General features: G+C 39.6%; 1 protein-coding gene across 2 annotated transcripts; it reads right to left on the reverse strand.

The window, feature by feature from the left end:
• Nucleotides 1-4,715: 4,715 nt before the first annotated feature.
• On the reverse strand, nt 4,716-14,145 carry MTFR2 (mitochondrial fission regulator 2). Of its 2 annotated transcripts, none has more exons than XM_059841771.1 (8): nt 14,009-14,145; nt 13,306-13,437; nt 12,859-12,963; nt 12,500-12,624; nt 10,355-10,569; nt 9,058-9,358; nt 6,890-7,067; nt 4,716-5,542 (listed from the first exon to the last, which is right to left on the reverse strand). In XM_059841771.1, exons 1-8 carry the CDS (start codon nt 14,072-14,074, stop codon nt 5,444-5,446), a joined length of 1,221 nt encoding a protein of 406 aa, XP_059697754.1. In that variant the 5' UTR covers nt 14,075-14,145; the 3' UTR covers nt 4,716-5,443. The 2 variants fall into 2 exon arrangements, with proteins under 2 accessions (XP_059697754.1, XP_059697753.1); XM_059841770.1 differs by having other exon boundaries at nt 6,881-7,067.
• Nucleotides 14,146-17,738: the final 3,593 nt, after the last annotated feature.

The following is a 17,738-nucleotide window of genomic DNA, read 5'->3' on the forward strand; positions in this document are numbered from 1 at the left end:
CAGTCTGTCCAGATTCCTCTGCAGAGCCTTCCTGCCCTCCAGCAGATCAACACTCCCACACATCTTAATGTTGTATATGAACTTTATGAGAGTATACTCAATCCCCACTTCAATATAAACCCAGAACTGATTCCTGGGAAATTCCACTAAGGACCAGCTGCCAGCTGGATGTAGCTCCAGGCTCCAACACTCCCTGGGGCCAGCCATCCAGCCAGGTTTTGACAGTGCATCTGTACAAGCCATGAGTGGCCAGTTTCTCCAGAAGAATGCTGTGGAAGGCTTTACTAAAGTCCCCAGTTAGCCAAGATTGATGACAAATGACGGAAACTGGCTCGGTGAGTATTTCCACCAGCTCCCTCAGTACCCTTGAGTGGATCCCATCTGGCCCCATAAACTTGTGAGTGTCCAAGTGTGGCGACAAGTCACTGGCCATTTCTCCCTGGGGGCTTCATTCCACTCCTGGTCCCTGTCTTCCAGCTCAGGGGGCTGGGTAACTGGGGAACAAGTGGTCTAGCTATTAAAGGATGACAGAAGAAAGGCATTAAATATCTCAGCCTCTTTCCAGGTCCTTTGTCACTGTTTCTCCCCATACCCAGAAAAGGATGAAGCTTCTTCTTGGCCTCCCTGTTGTTACTAATGCGTTTAGAGAAACATTTTTTTACTGCAGTAGTCAGATTAAGTTTTAGTTGGGCTTTGACTATTGTAATTTTCTCCCTGAGTTACCCCAAAAAATTCTTGTAGTCCTCCTGAGTTGCCTGCCCCTTCTTCCAAAGGTCATAGGCCAAAGCTCCCTGTCCAGCCAGACAGGTCTTCCCCACCAGCTCATCTTTCAGTCCATGGAAATCACCTCCTACACTGCCAGTAGCATTTTCTTCTTGAAGAATGTCCATCTTTCCTGGACTCCTTTGCCTTCAGGAACTGTCCAAGAGTCTGCTAGACAGGACAAAGTCTGTCCTGCAGAAGTCCAGGATAAAAGAACTGCTGACTCCCTTCTTACTTCTCTGAGAACTGAAAACGCTAGTGCGCTGTGATTACTGTGCCCAAGATGCCTCCAACCACCCCATCACCTACCAGTCCTTCTTTGTTTGCACACAACAGGCACAGCAGGGCACCTTCCTCACTGTAAACTATTCAATTTCACACAAATGTGCAACAATGCCCTAAAACACTGTACACAATTAATTAATAGATTATTCAGATAAAGCTGGAAGGTAATATAGACGTAGCTGAAGTCAGTGTCACAATGAAAAATGTATTGGTAAACAACATAGGGGTCTGAGAACCTAGTAGAGGAATCAGGATCAATATCTCCCAGGTACTTAGAATCACTGGCAAACAAATTTCAGATAAAGTGGAAATCACATTTGACTGCAGCCCTTGCTTAACACTAGGACATCATGTTTCTAAGTCCTTTTCTCTTTCTGGGATTTTAACGGAACCATCTTGGCAAGCTTTGGTCCATGTCCTCCCCGCACTTGATGGCATGCCATGCCTTTTGATGGCTTTTACTTGGGTGAAGATTGATTTCTGATTTTTTTTTTAAGTATCCATGCCATATCCCTCATATCTTCCCCTCAAAGTTGTGTCTTCCTCCCTGATTTTTTCTCCTGCTTTTGCAACATCTGTTAGGTTAGTTTTGACATGTTTTGTTCCTTTGCACTGCACCTCATTTCTGCCCAGACCACTTTCTTGTAGTCTCTAAAACTCCAGATTTTCTGTTTTTTTGGGTTTTTTTCAATTGCATTTCATTTGATCATATCTTCTTTTCAGAGTGTAAGTCTTTCTTTTCAAGGCTCGCAAGATTTCGTTTCCCTTCCCCAAAGGAAATGTTATTTCCTTTGGGGAAGGGAAACGAAATCTTGCGATTTCAATGGGAATCAATTGGGCAAGCTTTGGTCCATGTCCCTGCTATTGATGGCATGCCATGCCTTTTGATGGCTTTCACTCTGGCAGAGATTTTTTTTTTTAAGTATCCATGTCTTGTCCCTCATATCTTCCCCTCCAAGTTGTGTCTTCCTCCCTGATTTTTTCTCCTGCTTTTGCAACATCTGGGAGGTTAGTTTTGGCATGTTTTGGTCTTTTGCACTGCACCTCATTTTCTCCCCGACCACTTTCTTGAAGTCACTAAATCTTCAGATTTTCTTTTTTATTTTCCTTCAATTGCATTTCATTTGATCATATCTCTTTTTCAGTTGGTTCAATAGTCTTGCCTGCAGAACTTCCTTTCCCCAAGGTATCTGATCAGTGACTCAAGGCTAATTTGTCTAGCAGGTTCCCTTTGTTAGTTTGGCTTTTGCAAGGACCCTATATATAATTTTACTACCTAGGTGGAACTAATTAACAATGTAATTAATTCCTAACAAGAAGAATTGACTGAGGGCAGTTAACACTGTTGCATACTCTCTGATCTTAATCCAAAAACTCTGCACCTACACGTACAGAGATAATATAAATTAATATAATATATATTAATATAATTATTAATACATATAAAATTATATATTAATTGTCCCTCACAAAGTAGTGAGATTTGGACAGGTTTGGTATATTATAGGAATATGTCAGCAGTGGTATTCTGACAATAATTGTATTATTAGTCTCCTTGCAATAGGAAGCTCACTGATAGAGAACGCAAATCTTTTAGGATCTCCTAAATGTTTTTAAAGGACTGCATTTAAAGGACTACTTTTCCTTCTAGCCCTTTTACTCAAAACATGTTAAACATTTACTCATTTCGATTTTATCAGCTGGAAAATTGGATACCATATACTTTTTAAGTCTTTCAAGTAGAAAAACAAAACCAACTTTCATTTCAGCAACCACCTCAGCACCTCCTGAAGGAAGACATCATGCCCAAAAATTCACTGGGAGTGATAGAAGAGTAAGTTTTTCAGACTTCTTCAGTGAGAAGAAGGCACAACCTTTCACAAGATCGTGCCAGCAGACCAATAGAGCCCTTGTGTTCCTGAGTCTCCTCCTCCTCTCCCAAATCAATGGCACAACTCTTGAGTTGCATTGTGACTGAGCAATTCAGTCAGGGACCTTATGTAAACAAGGGCATTTGTAGGAAAAACATGGAATGGATTCTAGGTGGGCACAGGAAGCAGGAATGCTTCCCAGTTGTTGATACAGAAGTTTTAGTCAAAAAAAATAAGATGACAAAGCCATGTTTTCATCAGTTCTGAAAAGGGAGAAAAATCTCTGCAATGAGTGATAGAACTTTTCATTACTAACTTTTACTAAGCTTTCCAACTTCTTGGTATTAAAAACTGTCAGTTGTTACCAGATACCACCCACAGACTTCTTTACATCTGGAACTACATAAAATAAAGAATTTGTTCTTGTAACATATGTAGGTGGGGTAAAGAAAAAATCACATGGTCCACTACTTATTCTTTTGCCTAAGAAAGTGGATCAGCTGCAAACTATATTACTGCACAATTCACATCAAAATGACAAAAATCAGACAGTATCCAACAACCACAAGGGTCACACAGCTCACTAAATTTGCAGATGCTTCTGACACCAGATTATTGTGTTAAGAGGTACTGAGAAATTTCGCAGAAGTCTCTTGTAAAATGAAAAGACACTTCCAAAGTCAAAATTCTCAGCGCAAACTGCTCCTGTTGGCCTAACTTGTAGTTAAATGATGAACTCTGGGGAGAAAAGAAAAAAGCAAAAGGAGTCCAAAATAAATGTTCTTCATGAAGAGAAGAAACTGTTGGTCACATAAAGCAACTGATGTAACTACTGTATGGCTTTGCACACGATTCAGTCTCTCAAAGAAGGAATTCCATCCTGCTTGTCAGTCACAACAGCAGGGCCACAACCTCTAAAACCCCCTGGATCTAGGAATGCTGATATAGACCAGGAGACCACTTGCACCCACTGCACTGCAGATACTGAGCAAGAGGGAGCCAATTCACAGCCCTTATGCTCACTGAGACTCACCTGCCTGCTTGTCCTCCTCAGCAGACACCGCATGGACTTCCTTCACTGTCACTGCCCACCGCTGCTCTTACACAGTAGAGAGCAGAGCAGCAGACAAAATGAGGAGCTTTGATGGAAGAGGGTAAAATTATCCAGCATGGGGCTGAACTGGATATTCTGTACAGATTTCATAACAATTATCAAGTTAAGTTAGGGAAAGAGAAGCATTGGAAGAAAGTGAAGGCCAAACTGTTACAGACCATTCATGGAATGGGAGAATATGATAAAGTTCAATAATTACTAAATCCAGAAGAAATAAATGCTTAGAGGATTTAATTTTAGAAGCATAATAAATCAAATCACTTAAGCTCCAGTTTTAGTCAAAAGATAATTTTTTAAACCAAAATGCAAGTATGGTATTTGCACACTAATTTCTTACAACTGTGCAAATAAGACTCAGCAGTAAGAGGGGATGCAGCTGTCAGTCTTCTCCATGTGAGTGAGCAGGGAAATAGAAGACACACGGGATATAACCAACACATTAAACAGTCTGACAGGATTTGGGTTTTATACATCAGGATTGTTAGACAAAAGATTAGGTGAGCAGTGGATCATAATAAATTTGTAAATAAGTGGATTCATTAAGTCGTTCCTACTCTGGTAGGAAAAAATACTAATTGTTCTTTAATTAGTTTTAGATAATGCAATTTAAGAACTTGTCTAATATGATCAGTTCTTAAGATACAAAAGAGTCTGCAACACAAAAGGCCACTACCACACACATCTACAATATAAAGAGAATTTTATTTTATAAGCTCTTGTGAACAAAACTGAATTCTCATGCACATGCCAAGATAGAAATTAATATTTAATTACATATGGAATTTAGACTGTGTGTTAGCAGATCTTTCTGCAAGGTCTCTTTTACCTCAGAATGCAACTCCCTCATATTACAGGCATGTAATAGATGACCTGCCGTTTTACTCACAGCACAAAGTTCCACAAATATGAAAGTTTGTCTCCTGACCCAAAATAAATTAGAAAACTGCACATGGAATAAGGAGTTGCATCAGTAAACTGCAAAGAAAACCAAGGCAACTATGCCACTCTCATGAAAAAGTATTACCATTACATACAGTAGTTATAGCACAAAAAGTTTACACTTCCTTGTTATTTACACTGGAGTGCAAACAGAGCATATACCTCAGCTCCCACAGCAATAAATCTTTATTTTTTCCCCCACACACACTTGGATTCCTCAGGTTCCAAAGGCACTGCTCCATAGCAATAGAAGCCTTCTCTCAGTTTTGTGCTTCATGTGAAAGCATCACATGCACAAGTTTGGCTACTGAGAAACCAAAGAGAAGTAAGAGGTAATTTTACAAACCCTGCAACACCCAAACTTCAACAGCATAGGAAAGGCACGATCTGGAACAACATGTTACAGCACCTTACAGCAGTTTCAAAGTAGACCCACCACTTATACACACTGAACATTCCTTGGAAGCCTCTACTATATCTGAGTTCTTGCTTTCCATGCTGGTACCTGCTTAACTCCATCACTTCTTGTAAGGCTGAGTTTTGCATTTGGCTTCAGACTGCAGCGCCCAACCTGAAGAGCAGAGACGAAGTTAAAATTATGCCCAAGAAACTGAATTAGAAGATGTTTACAAGAAAAACATTTTGGAAGAGTTGTTGCACTTCTCTCAACATAGAATAAAACAGTATAAGTCTGTACAATTGGTTTAGGTACATTTATTCTTCACAACACTCAAAAGCTAACAGTTAGAGGCTTGGTTACAAACTCTTAAGATTATTCTGCTTTAACCAGAAAAATTCCATCTTTTTATATCTACTCCTGAACATGCTGGCCTTAAGCAGTCTCTCTTCCAGGACTTTATAATCCAGCTGTCAGATCCTGGAACAACAAAAGCTATTCCATATACAAGCTAGTTCGATTTTTGTATCTAGAATCATGTATGCCAGCTATGCAGTGCAATAGTCTGCCGCATCAAATCGTTACAGCTAGAAAGAGGAAAGCACACATTAGTTTTCCTCAAGTTTTCAGCCACACAGCTAGCCACATATAAGAGCAGCTTCCAAAGAATATCTATGAATATCTGGATTTCCACTGTATGTTCTCCATTACTATTAGGGTAACAAATGCCACAGCCCGAATCTTTTCTCTCACTCTTACAATAAAAAGATAGAATTGCTAAGCAGAGAGACACTATTTAAATTAGTTCCACTTATTTCTATCCATCTCATCTGAGCAGTTCTGAGGTTTGTGGAAATGCCTAAAAACCAACAAAACAGCACTGCTGGACTGTATAAGCTGAGGGAGCTGGCACAGGCTGATATGCAGAAATCAGTGCTCAGAACCACCTGAGTCCAATGGCTCTGTCTACCACTTCTTTGTTCCTAGGAAAAACTGCATTCTTCATGGGCTTTACAAAATAATCAAATCTCATTTTGGATAAAGATTCAAACTGTGTGGAAACTACACTCAAAGGAAAATATCACAGACTATGCATTTACTTTCATTTCTGAGCAGTTAGGGTGAATTACTCAGACCTTTCTGGACCTTCCTAATATTCTTATTTGAAAAATTAGTCAATAACTGTTTAAACACACACTTTCCATGCATGGATACCTGCCAGGTACCATCAAGCTACAGTCCATAGTTCAATCAACTGTTACATGAATTTTTAAAATCAATCTTCTAAGTTTTTTTTTTTTCTCTGCACACCTAGAAGCGCATTTACCAGTCTAAATCCACCCAAATTATTCTGAGATTTTTCTGCTTTGATTATACTTAGAGAAAGTAACTACCTAGTCTGATGGCTAAAAAATTGTGGAGAAGTTCTAGGCTTGTGAAAACTCTGCAAGTATCCATGAAAACAGCAGTCAGTTCAAGAATACAAACACACATTCTTATATAAAAACATACCACTGGCACCTCAGGACTAGAAAATGGAGAGCTATCAAAAGAATTATTTTCTTTGTCCAAGGAATCATCTTCGTCATCATTTTTATGTGCAAATTTCTGCTTTAGAGCGTGAGTTAGTACAGCAACCAGATCCCAATCTGAACTTTGCACATTTTTGTGTCTAGAAAGAGGAGTACCTCCAGGAGACCTATGAATGACAACAAAAATGTTATTGTCTTCGGACCCTAATCCTGTGCTGACTAATCCAAGTTCTAGAGGCACAACTTCTATAAACACCTTATTCTATAAGTCCCTGAATACACAAGTAATGCTGCTGTAACGTTATAGCAATTCATCAAATACAACTGATACAATTACACCTAAAAACTTGTCAGCATTCTTAGCCTGAAAACACATCTTGATGATGTTCCATTAAGAAAGATGGCAAAAAATCAACACAAACTGTAAAAGTATTGCAAATAACAAGCAAAAAACAAAAAGGCAAAATTGCAGTTTTTATACCAAGTCATTTATAAGTTATATTTAAGTATGTTAATGGGAATGTCCCACTAAGGTATTTCATAATCACTGTGAACATAATTTAAATTTATTCATTTTAAGTTCATATAAATTCAGAAATCAAAATGGCACCTACACCCCAAAACTTATCATAAATGTGAAAGCTATTGAGTAGTCCAAGACAATAAATCATAAGACTTTCTAACTATTGAGAAATCTTGGGGGGGTGGTGGGTGGAAAAATCTAAAAGTGTTCAGAGTTCCGCTTGTAAAGTGCAACTTTCAGGCTGATGATTTGTACCTAATAATGCACACTGACAACACCAAGTTCTAAGTCTGGCAGTTACAGTAATTGTTGCTTAACACAAAACCTGAGAGGACTGAGTTCATGGTCCCTACAAAAACAAGCCCTCAGAGCACTTGCACAATGTGTGAGACAGTGTTTGGGTGGTGGAAACTGGGATCTTCAGGCTCTCAATTTCTAAGAAAAGACGACTTTCCCTTTGCAGTGCACATATTAAACTACTGTCAGAAAGACTGTAGCAATTTTGATTATCATTACTCCCCCCAAAAATACAAATTATTCATTACTCAGTTAAGCTCTACTTCACAACACATGTAGATGCCTAAATCCAGAAAGCATTTTGGATGTAAAAGCTACCACTTCCTGCTAATTATGCCCCTGCTCGAGATGCTAAATTTGTCAACCTGAACATCTCATTTTCTTTGCTCATCATACATGGAATTATAGAGGGAAAAAAAATATAAAGGAAACACACAGGTTTACCTAAGTGCATTTTATATTTGCTTTAGTTACTGTGAGAATGTCATCAAAAGCATAAAGACATGCTTTGGATTTGCATGTAAATTATTTGCCCAAGTTTTTTCCTAGTCATTTTCAGGGATAAAGCTCACAGTTAAGAAAATGTTGAAATGAGAACACAGTAAGTTTTGCCAAGTGACATTCTTCCCACACTGAGAGCTTCAAATATTCATTACAGGCTCAGCTTTTCTTACTTTTTCAGTCCAAGAAGTTCAGAAAAGAATCCTGCAGGTGTAATCTCTATTATACCTAGCATAGCAGAGACCAGAAGAGGTATTGAAGTCTTTGGCAAAACATTTTTTTTTACAAGTCAACTGCACTTACCATCAAAACAGCTGACCACTAAAAATATTTATAATCCTATTGAATACTGCACTATTCAACTGCACTACCGAAATACAAATTTATGAAACATTTTCAATAAATGATACAGTACATGCTTTTGTAAACACTTCAAAGCTTGAACAAGGATATTTTGAGTATGCTAACAGTAGTTTTTCTGAAGTTTCCCTGAGGAGTTGGCCTTTCGCAGTGAATCCAGAAGGGTTATTTTTTCAGATCAGTTTCCTGTGTCTGTGCATGCAATCCCGTAAGCGACCTCTCACCTCCCCACACCAACCTGAGATTTGCATACTGAAGCAGAACAGTAGTTTAAAACGCAGCATTAGTCAGCATGTTTTAAATGCATCTAAAAGTCACAAGTATCTTACATTTCACGCTGCCAACTCAGAAGCTGCCAACTTGAGTTTGTCTGCAGTAGCTGCTCTTTAAATGACTGGTGTTGTCTGGTGCTACTGAAGTGCTGCTGATGCTTAGATAGCCTTGGCTTGCTGAGATGCACATCCAATCCAACCTACCTCTCAACAGCTCGCAACTGAACTTTGTTTAGGTCCTTCAAAACATCCATCATACTGGGAAAGTTCTTTGTCCTCTGGTGATCAGTACTGTTAGCTGCAGCTGAATCACTGTTTCTTGCAGCTCGGCGTTGTTTGATAAGTTCCAGTGCAGAATTACTAGCATCAACAGCAGATGGTGCACCAGAAGGAAGTGGAGGAGGCGAGGGAATTACAAAGTGATTGCGAGAGACGGACAATGGCGTAGAAGTCATGGCTGACAGTGGGTAAAATCCATCTGGAGTGCTGAGTGTTTTAAAGGCTTCTGCATACAGTTAGAGAAGAAAAGCAACAACATATATTAACATCTAAGATTAACCAGTTTTATGTAAAGATAAGACTGCCCTCTGAGAGCAGTCTTTCTTTTAGACACCTTGCACATTACAATACAGAAGAACTAAACTTAAAGAATATTACTTCAAACCCACAAATTTAGAATACATGAAGTAATGAATCTGAAGTGTCTTGTGCTGCTCTGATTTTCACTTTTTGTGTCTTCAATCTAAGCACTAGGTAAATCAGCAAAGTAGCCTGCTGCTACATATGGTGATCAATGGTCTAGAAGTTACAATAACCTTCATGAAGCAAAAGATAACCACAAAACATGTAAAACAGATTACAATACTGAATGCAATGGAGAAGACAGAGAAGACAACAGAACAGCTGAATCACAGAAGTGCCTCACAACGCCACACAAAAGTACCAAGTACCTCACACCAGTCCAAGTATTTCAGCAACCACAGTGGGGTTGGTCTGCAAGTAAGACAATTGAGACTCAAAACTTACTAGGAAAAAAAAGAGGTCACAAGACAGAGGTGCATATTAGAGACCAACTACCCAGGACACATCTGTCTGTAGCATTTATTTTTGTTAAAGCCCCAACCAGACTGACTTAGAATTATTCTTCTACACATTTATTTAATAATTTGTTAGAAGCAGTGCAAAACCCCAAAGGGACGAAGTCTGTAACTTTACAAAACAGTTATTAGTAGTCTATAGATAGTGATGTTACTAAACTCCTTCACCAACATGGAAATGAGTATGAAGGATCAATTGCATTTGAACTTGGCAAATAGACCACAAAATAGAAAAGACAAAGTGTGCCAAATAGCAAAAAGAAAAACAAAATATTATATTCAGTAAATTTAGTTGGTGTATCTTCAGTTAGAGAAGTTAAAGATATTCTCTACCAATATCAGACACAGCAAGCTCTAAAGCAAAAAAAAGGAACACAGGTTTGCTTCAAGTCAGAATGTCTTACGTGAGGGAACGCTTCCCAAGGTCTGCAGTGAAACAATTGCAGCAATCTGAGCACGAAGAAAGGCCAGCTCATCTTCAAGGGCAGAAATTTTCTGGAGTGCTGCTTGATCAACACCAACTTTTTGTGCACTGCTTTTTGGAATGCACTGTATTGAATCCAGACGTGGATATGGATCATGAGGAGCTGCACTTTTCTCTTTTCTCCTCAATTCAGTCCTACAAAGCAAAAAAAGGACACAGCTTCAAAAGGTGCAGCCAACAATGGAAACCTCAAAACTACTCAGGGTGTTCAAGCAAGTTATTGTCACTCAGCAAGACCTGAAAGGAAATTACACTTTTAACTACTTGTAACTTCTGAAATGTTTCAAGTCTCCCTCTGCTCAAGTACCATGAAGATCCTTGCAAAGTCATCATAAGAATTAGTCAGATAATTCACTCAGGGATAAATAAACATCATAAAGTCATACAGTAGGATTGTCATTATTCAACAATTATTAGACTGACACCATAAGGTGTCTCTCCCTTCTTGCCACATGAAAGGCAGGAGAGGCAAAGAATAAAGATGTCTTAATTAGGCTGCAGAAATTTTAGTCATTTATCAAACTCTAAAATGAACACTGCCAGCAGCAAAATAGTTACAATCTTTCAGAAAATGTACTTGAAAATAATAAGATTTAATACAGACTCTCAGAACAAGAATCTCACCTTCTGTAAGCTACAAAGACAGCATTAGAAAATTGTGCTGTCTCAGGTTTTAATTCAAAAAACTCTTTCAAGTCTGTGCCTGCAAAAATAAACTTATATTGTAAATATAAAATCAAACTACCAGAATTTCATTAATAACACAGAAAGAAATTAAATTTACCTGATTCATTTAAGATGCACTAAGCTTTGATGGGAAAAAAGCCCAGACCTTTTCCCTTATTTTAAATATTCTTTTACTTCAAATCAGACCTGAAGCACTGCTTTCTGATTTGCCAAAACCCCCTTGCTTGAGAAGGAAAAGATATCAGTTAGAATAGTTGCTCTTGAAAAACATCCCACAGAGCCAGAGGAGGAGGAGGAACAAAGAATGGAAACAACAAAAGAATGAACTGTCATAGTTCTGTGAATCTGGCCTGCATGAGCAGGACAAAACAGGTCAGGATTTTTTGTTCTTTCAACAATGTTCTTGTTCCTCTTCTCTTTTACAGCTGTTACAAACAAACTTTAATAATTTAACAATTACGCCTCAGGAAACATAAGAAGAAACACACTGTATCCACCTTCTCCCAGGAAAAGTGTGTCATTTGAATTCATCAATTTCTTGTATTTTCATTACTGGCAAGTACCACAAAGGTCACAGACAAAACAAATGCCAATATAAAGCAGAATTACATTGTCCTATACAGATGCAGTACAAGACAACACAAGTGTGCACATTTTAATCTTGCTTCTGGCTCTAACTCATCCTCTGATTTTGAACAGATCTTTAGAGGAACAGCAAGACAACTTTCTTCTCCAGCAGGGAAAAAAAAAAACCACCAAAACTTGTATACTACTTGTGTCTGCAGATTCTAGGACAATTTGTCATTTTGCACTACCTGAAATATTTTGTAATTTGTAAAAATATTTTCCTTCAACCCTCTATAAAAGCTACAAACATTTATATAAACTACATTCAAAATAATTTTAAAATTTTAAAATTATTATGTTTGTTTTTCCATCAAAGCAACCAAGGCTTACACATGGCACTGTAAAAATCAAAGCCAAAAGGAGACATTTAAATATTTTTTCTTGTTTCCCCATTTATAGGTTGTAAACTATAAGGATAAAAACAGGAATAGTCTTACAGCATACTGCAATAACCAGATCCCTCCCACACAAAACATCTTGCAAGTGAATATCTAAGTACCAGCAATGCACCTGACATACTACTATGGAGAGAAAAGAGGAAACTCAATTTCAGAAATCTTTCAGAAAATAATCCTTTACATAGTCATAATCTTCAGGTAAGGAGGAAGTGCCCTTGCTCCCCTCCCCCCAAACCCAAGAGCCCAAAATGTTTCCAAGAAAAGGTTAGGAATAAAGGAAAACAAAGACATAATCATGCACCATAGAGAAGGCAAAAGTTATTTCTTTTATTCCTTTTTACACTTTTACTTACCTAAGTCTAGTACATGCTGGTCCTTCATCATTTGCCACCCACAGGACATCAGCAAGTGATGGAGCCACAGGAGCTGGAGCTGCACTTTGTTCATCATAACCCAATGGACTTGGGTCTTGAACAAACTAAAAACAAAGAATGCAAAAAGAAAAGTATGACGAGAAACTGGATTCAGCACATACTGAAGATTCTGGCTCAGCAAAAATGAATTTTCAAACGGTGCTATAATAAAGTTGAAAACAGTGAGTATAAGGGATGCACCACACAATTATACAAGCCAAAAAGAAGAAGAAAGCTATCATCAAATTAAGAAACAAGGAAATACAGGTGAAGTATACACATGACAATAAATTTCTTACTTGAAAATAAGGTCTGGGGTAGGGCTCCAAGGAAAGAATTGTCCCAAGTCTACGGACAACACTTCGAGTAGATCCATATTCCTTTTTATTGCAAACAGATGTGACCTAAAAAGCAGAAAACCTTTGAACCTGAGAAGCAAAATCAAAGCCCCCAGTTCTTAATCTCACTTTAATCAAACTTATTTAATTATTCCACGTTACAGGTAATTAAATATAATGCAGTTGGGTTAACCTAACTTATCAATGCTCTTCTCAAGCTGAAAGTCCAAAGAGGCCTACACTGGTATGACAGTGTATAAAGCACTAGCAAAATACAGAATATTTTAAAGGCGCACAAGGGCCAATATCTTGAGATACTGGCAAAAATGCCCATTTAATTAACTACATGCAGCTGTGTAAGTCTTGGGAAAGAACAATTAGCAAAGCAGTGAAATAAATGTAACATACCTTGGCCTGATACTTCGTTATGACAGCATATAACTGCTGGAAGTGCCCTCCTGATGAGACTGCTGAAGAAAGGCATGTTCCGAGAGTACGACTCATACTGCTGCCAAACACACGAGTTTCAAAAAACGCGGCCTGTCAAAAAAACCAACAGCTTCCAACCACGGAACCAGAAAGTAGCGAGGGCAGCTCAGCCAAATCAGCACTCCTGGAGATACTCGCTGTTTTCCCACAAAGGACGCTAGGACTGTCTCAGAAGCACAAGCTGCAGCAGTGCCTCACTGCTGACAGCCCCCAGAGGAGCTGCCCACGACCTCACGCTCCAGCATCAGCCCCCGGCACGGCACCGGCGCCTCTTCAGCTTCCCCGCCGCACCTCTCCGGCTCTCCGAACACACGGCATTAGCTGCTACTGGCGAAGGGGTACGGAGCCTTTTATTTGAAACAGCAGAGCACGAGCAGCCAACCACTGACTTTCTTACGTTCAGTTCAGGGCAAAAAGCGACACTTGACCGCCTCTGTCAGGGCAGTGACCCCACGTGAGAGCAGCGTACTCCGACAAACCCGGCTGTGGGCAAGGAGGGCACTGAAGCCGCCCCACCGCCCGCGGTGCCGACCTTCCCTCCCTCAGCCCAGCCAAGCGGCTGCAGGCGAGACGCCCCGCCCGAGCGGCTCTCCGGGCGGAGGCAGCCGCCGCGGGATCTCACCTGGTGGTGCGGCCAGCCGAGGTAGCGCAGCAGCCGCCGGAGGAGCTGCAGCAGCAGCAGCGCCATGGCGGGCGGAGGCGCCCCCGCGGCAGCGCACAAAGCGAAGCCGCCCGCGCCCGCAGCGCCACCGGCGGCCGGGGGCGGGGCACCACGGCAGCCCCGCCAATAGGAAGCCGGCAGTGCCGCAGCAGAGCCAATGAGCGGCCGGGCGGGCCCGTCGCGGGGGGTGTCGGGAGGAGCGGTTTGAACGCCGCGCTACCCGGGCCTGCCCCTCTTCCCAGGGAGCGCTCCCGGGAATGCGGCCAGCTCACACGCCTGACTGACCGAGACTGTACTCAAGAGAAAGGTAGCTTCTGCCTATACGAACATAGCACGCACCAACAGAACAAATGCACCAGAGCCTGTGAACTCACTGAATTAACGGTAAGGAGCTACGCTGAGATCGTTTACGTCTTCAATGTAGCAGACTCCTAACAAATTAATTCACAATCCTAAAACAAATACACAAAGTATCCTCAATGCAACAACTGCCCAGTAACACCTGACTACACTGACTTCACTTCAAAACCCGGCTTTGAAATTCTGCACTTGTTCTTTCATCTTGCACTTCCTTGATCTTTGTAAGATTTCTACTGTTTTCCTCAAGAAAATTTGAAAACTTCAAGAAAGTTAGCAGTGCTAAAAGTGCTCACAGGAGAAGAAATATCCTTTTCCTCCAGGTATGCAGTCTGTGCAGTCGGAGTTCCCGTTGTTAGTACTGGAGTTTCTACAGCAGCATTGCTGGTTACTGTTATCCATGTCTTTAAGACCAAACACAGAGGAGTAGCAGTACTGGTAACACACACTACAGTAACAGCATACAGCTGGTTCAGGGGACTAGGAACGTTTAAGCTTTAGGAGAGAAAAGGTAGACGTTTTAATGGGATATTTAGAAAAACTACTACAATGCTTGCCTTAAAGGAAAAAGAAAAAAGTACTTCTCACCTACTCCTCCAACACCTTACTAAAGAAGGGGAAGCGTCAACAGAATGGGAACACATTGCTATACTGGAAAGCCAGGAAGAGACAGGCTCTCTCAAGCAGCAGCAAAACCAAGGCAATTTAGTTTCACTGCAGCACCAGTAACCAGCTACACTGAATGAGAGGTACAGTTGGGAACTCATATAGAAATGCTTCAAGTCAGCAGCTACAGCTCTGTACAACAGTACAGAAGGGACCTGCAGGATCTTAGGAACAAAAGCATCTTCTAACAAGTCAGCTTTAAAATACAAGAAGTGACACAGAGCTCAAGGCATACTGCTGCTGTACCTCTGTAGCTGAGCCAAAGCTCAAGGACAGCTCTCCTTTTAAAGCACTAGCAATTGCAGGAAAGCTTTACTGTTATGTAGCTACCCACTGTTACAGTGATGCTGATTGTTCCTGGGAGGGAAGAGGATGTGAGATTTAATTCCAAACCAAGAAACTAAATGGACACTGTACTTAACAGTACAGCTACTGGATTCCATTACTGGATTCCATGTTGGTTGATGGCTTTTTTTTTTTTTTTGCCTAGTAAAATGTAGGCCTGATTTTATCTGAAGTGCAGGGATAACTTCAAACTCTGTGAATCCACTTTATCTCTGCATGGTGTCCTTAAAAAGTGCTTCATTGCTGGAGAGCAGGGAGTCAGAATGAGTAGCTGAATTCAAAAGATAGTTAAACATTTTATACCAGCATAATGTAAACAACAATTTTTTCCCCCTGTACTACCAGTGATGGTCTTTACCCTTTAACAAGAGAAATGCGAAATGCACTGAAATTCCATTCACAGGTCATGCAATTACCTTAGCAGCACCAAGTGAAAGGCTCACAAATGTTTTTTCTTCGCACAGTAAAAATTCACTCTTCATGTTAAAAGACAAGTGCTGAAGCACTAGACTTAGATTAAAAAAGTGAACTCCACTCCCACTTTGTTACTTACAGATCTCTGAGAGAGACTGTAACTTGCATCTTTGACTACGATATCTCCTAATTCGATTTAACTTACTTAAAGAAATGTTAGTGGCTGTCATTGTGTGGTCTGTAATCAAACTACATTTCTGATAAACTATAATGAAATTAGGGATTGCAAAAAAAACCCCACATTTTTATCATCTAACCTCCAGACTGCTTTGGTAATGGCATTTGATCCTACAAACCTATCTCTACCAGATCTCCTTGGATATTCAGCTGAAACACAAAATTTAAATCTGCCTCGTCTTGCAGGAATTGTACTGCTTTGTGACACACAGACCCTAAAAATCCATTTTCAACTTGACATAAATGACACAAATTACCTGTTACAAGGTCACGACAGCTCAAGCATATCTTAATCCTGTTCAGTTCCAGACTGATGTTTAATCTTATTTCATTAGGACATACTTTGACTCTGATGTTTGCTTTGTTTGCAAAGTGCTTTGTTCCCTTTTTTGCTTATTCTAATTTAATATACACAAAGTCTGAGTTTTGCTGAGAAGTCCAAAGAATACTCTGTTTAATATTTCAAACAGCTATTAAAAGATGCACTGTATATGTAAAAGCCAATCTGACAACAACTGTTTAGTTGGGCTAAACATTTTAAAACATAGAGGGAATGACTTCATTAACTAACTGGGAGGCTCCTGCTTCCCTTTCTAGACAGCAAAACGTAAAATATAGTTTCTTCAGCTACAGTGAGGATTGTTTTGTTTCCTTCCTTCTAGTGTTTAATTTCTGTATGGGAGTTAACTACTTCCTAACAGTAAAGCAAATAAGGCACACATTATACAGGTATTTAATATTAACACCTCTATCAAAGCTTTTCCTTTTCTTTTTTTCCCCTACTTTTAAAGATGATATGCCTTTCAAAGGGATGAGTAAGAACAACTACGCTTTTAACTCCACATAACATTAAGATTTAGTTTTTCTACAGCATTTTGAGAAAGACAAAGTAATCTTCTTGTATTAGAATGTCCTTGTTCTGGTAATTCAAGTATATTACTTTCATCCTTAACATTCTAGAGGTTAAGTGTGTAACTACCACTGAAACTAAGCTTGAGGGTTTGGGATGTTTTTTAAAACAAACCAAAAAACAACCAAACCACAACCAAAAAAAAAAAAAAAAACCAACCAAAACCCCTTTAATATCTGCACTTCGGCTATAAAAATTCTTGCACAATTATTAGAAATCAGTGTTGAAGAAAGTAAGATTAATTTCTCACACTTCTGGCATATATGAATTATATTTACCAATTCCTGTTTTAACGTCTCTTGCTTTATTTTTTCAGGATTTTATGGAGTTTTGCTTCTCTCCTCTCACTTGCCCCTGCCCTGGTCTCTCATTTTAACTTAAATGCTGTACATGTGAATGACTGACTGTTGCCAGATTACACACTGAGAGAGGCAAGCCCACATAGAGAAATTAAAGAGGCAATTCTAACAAATTGTAAAAAGAAACTGCTAAAAAATAAGCTAGATTGATACTGCTAACAAATTAAGTGTTCTGCTGATGACTAAGATATTAAAAAATACGCTTGAAACTCACTGCAGTTTGTATATGCGTATGTATTTCTTAGGCTATTAATGAAGAATGACGATTTCACTGCCTAGTAAAATTCTTGCTGCACCCTTGTGGGGTGAAATAAGATTCCAGGTTTATCACTATGTAAATGTGATTCTCATGAACTAACATACAATCAGCATTTTGATATAGGTAGTTTGTACCTGTACTGTG

This window comes from Haemorhous mexicanus, chromosome 3, assembly GCF_027477595.1.
Source record: "Haemorhous mexicanus isolate bHaeMex1 chromosome 3, bHaeMex1.pri, whole genome shotgun sequence".
NCBI lineage: Eukaryota > Metazoa > Chordata > Aves > Passeriformes > Fringillidae > Haemorhous > Haemorhous mexicanus.

Bases quoted from the DNA above. Each gene is read 5' to 3' on its own strand.
- MTFR2 (XM_059841770.1), bottom strand. From the start codon at position 14,074: ATGGCGCTGCTGCTGCTGCAGCTCCTCCGGCGGCTGCTGCGCTACCTC. The intron at 13,438-14,008 runs GTGAGATCCCGC...TTTTTTTGACAG, and splicing joins TCGGCTGGCCGCACCACCAG to GCCGCGTTTTTTGAAACTCG. The intron at 10,570-12,499 runs GTAAGTAAAAGT...TTTGCTTTGTAG, and splicing joins CCAGCATGTACTAGACTTAG to GACTGAATTGAGGAGAAAAG.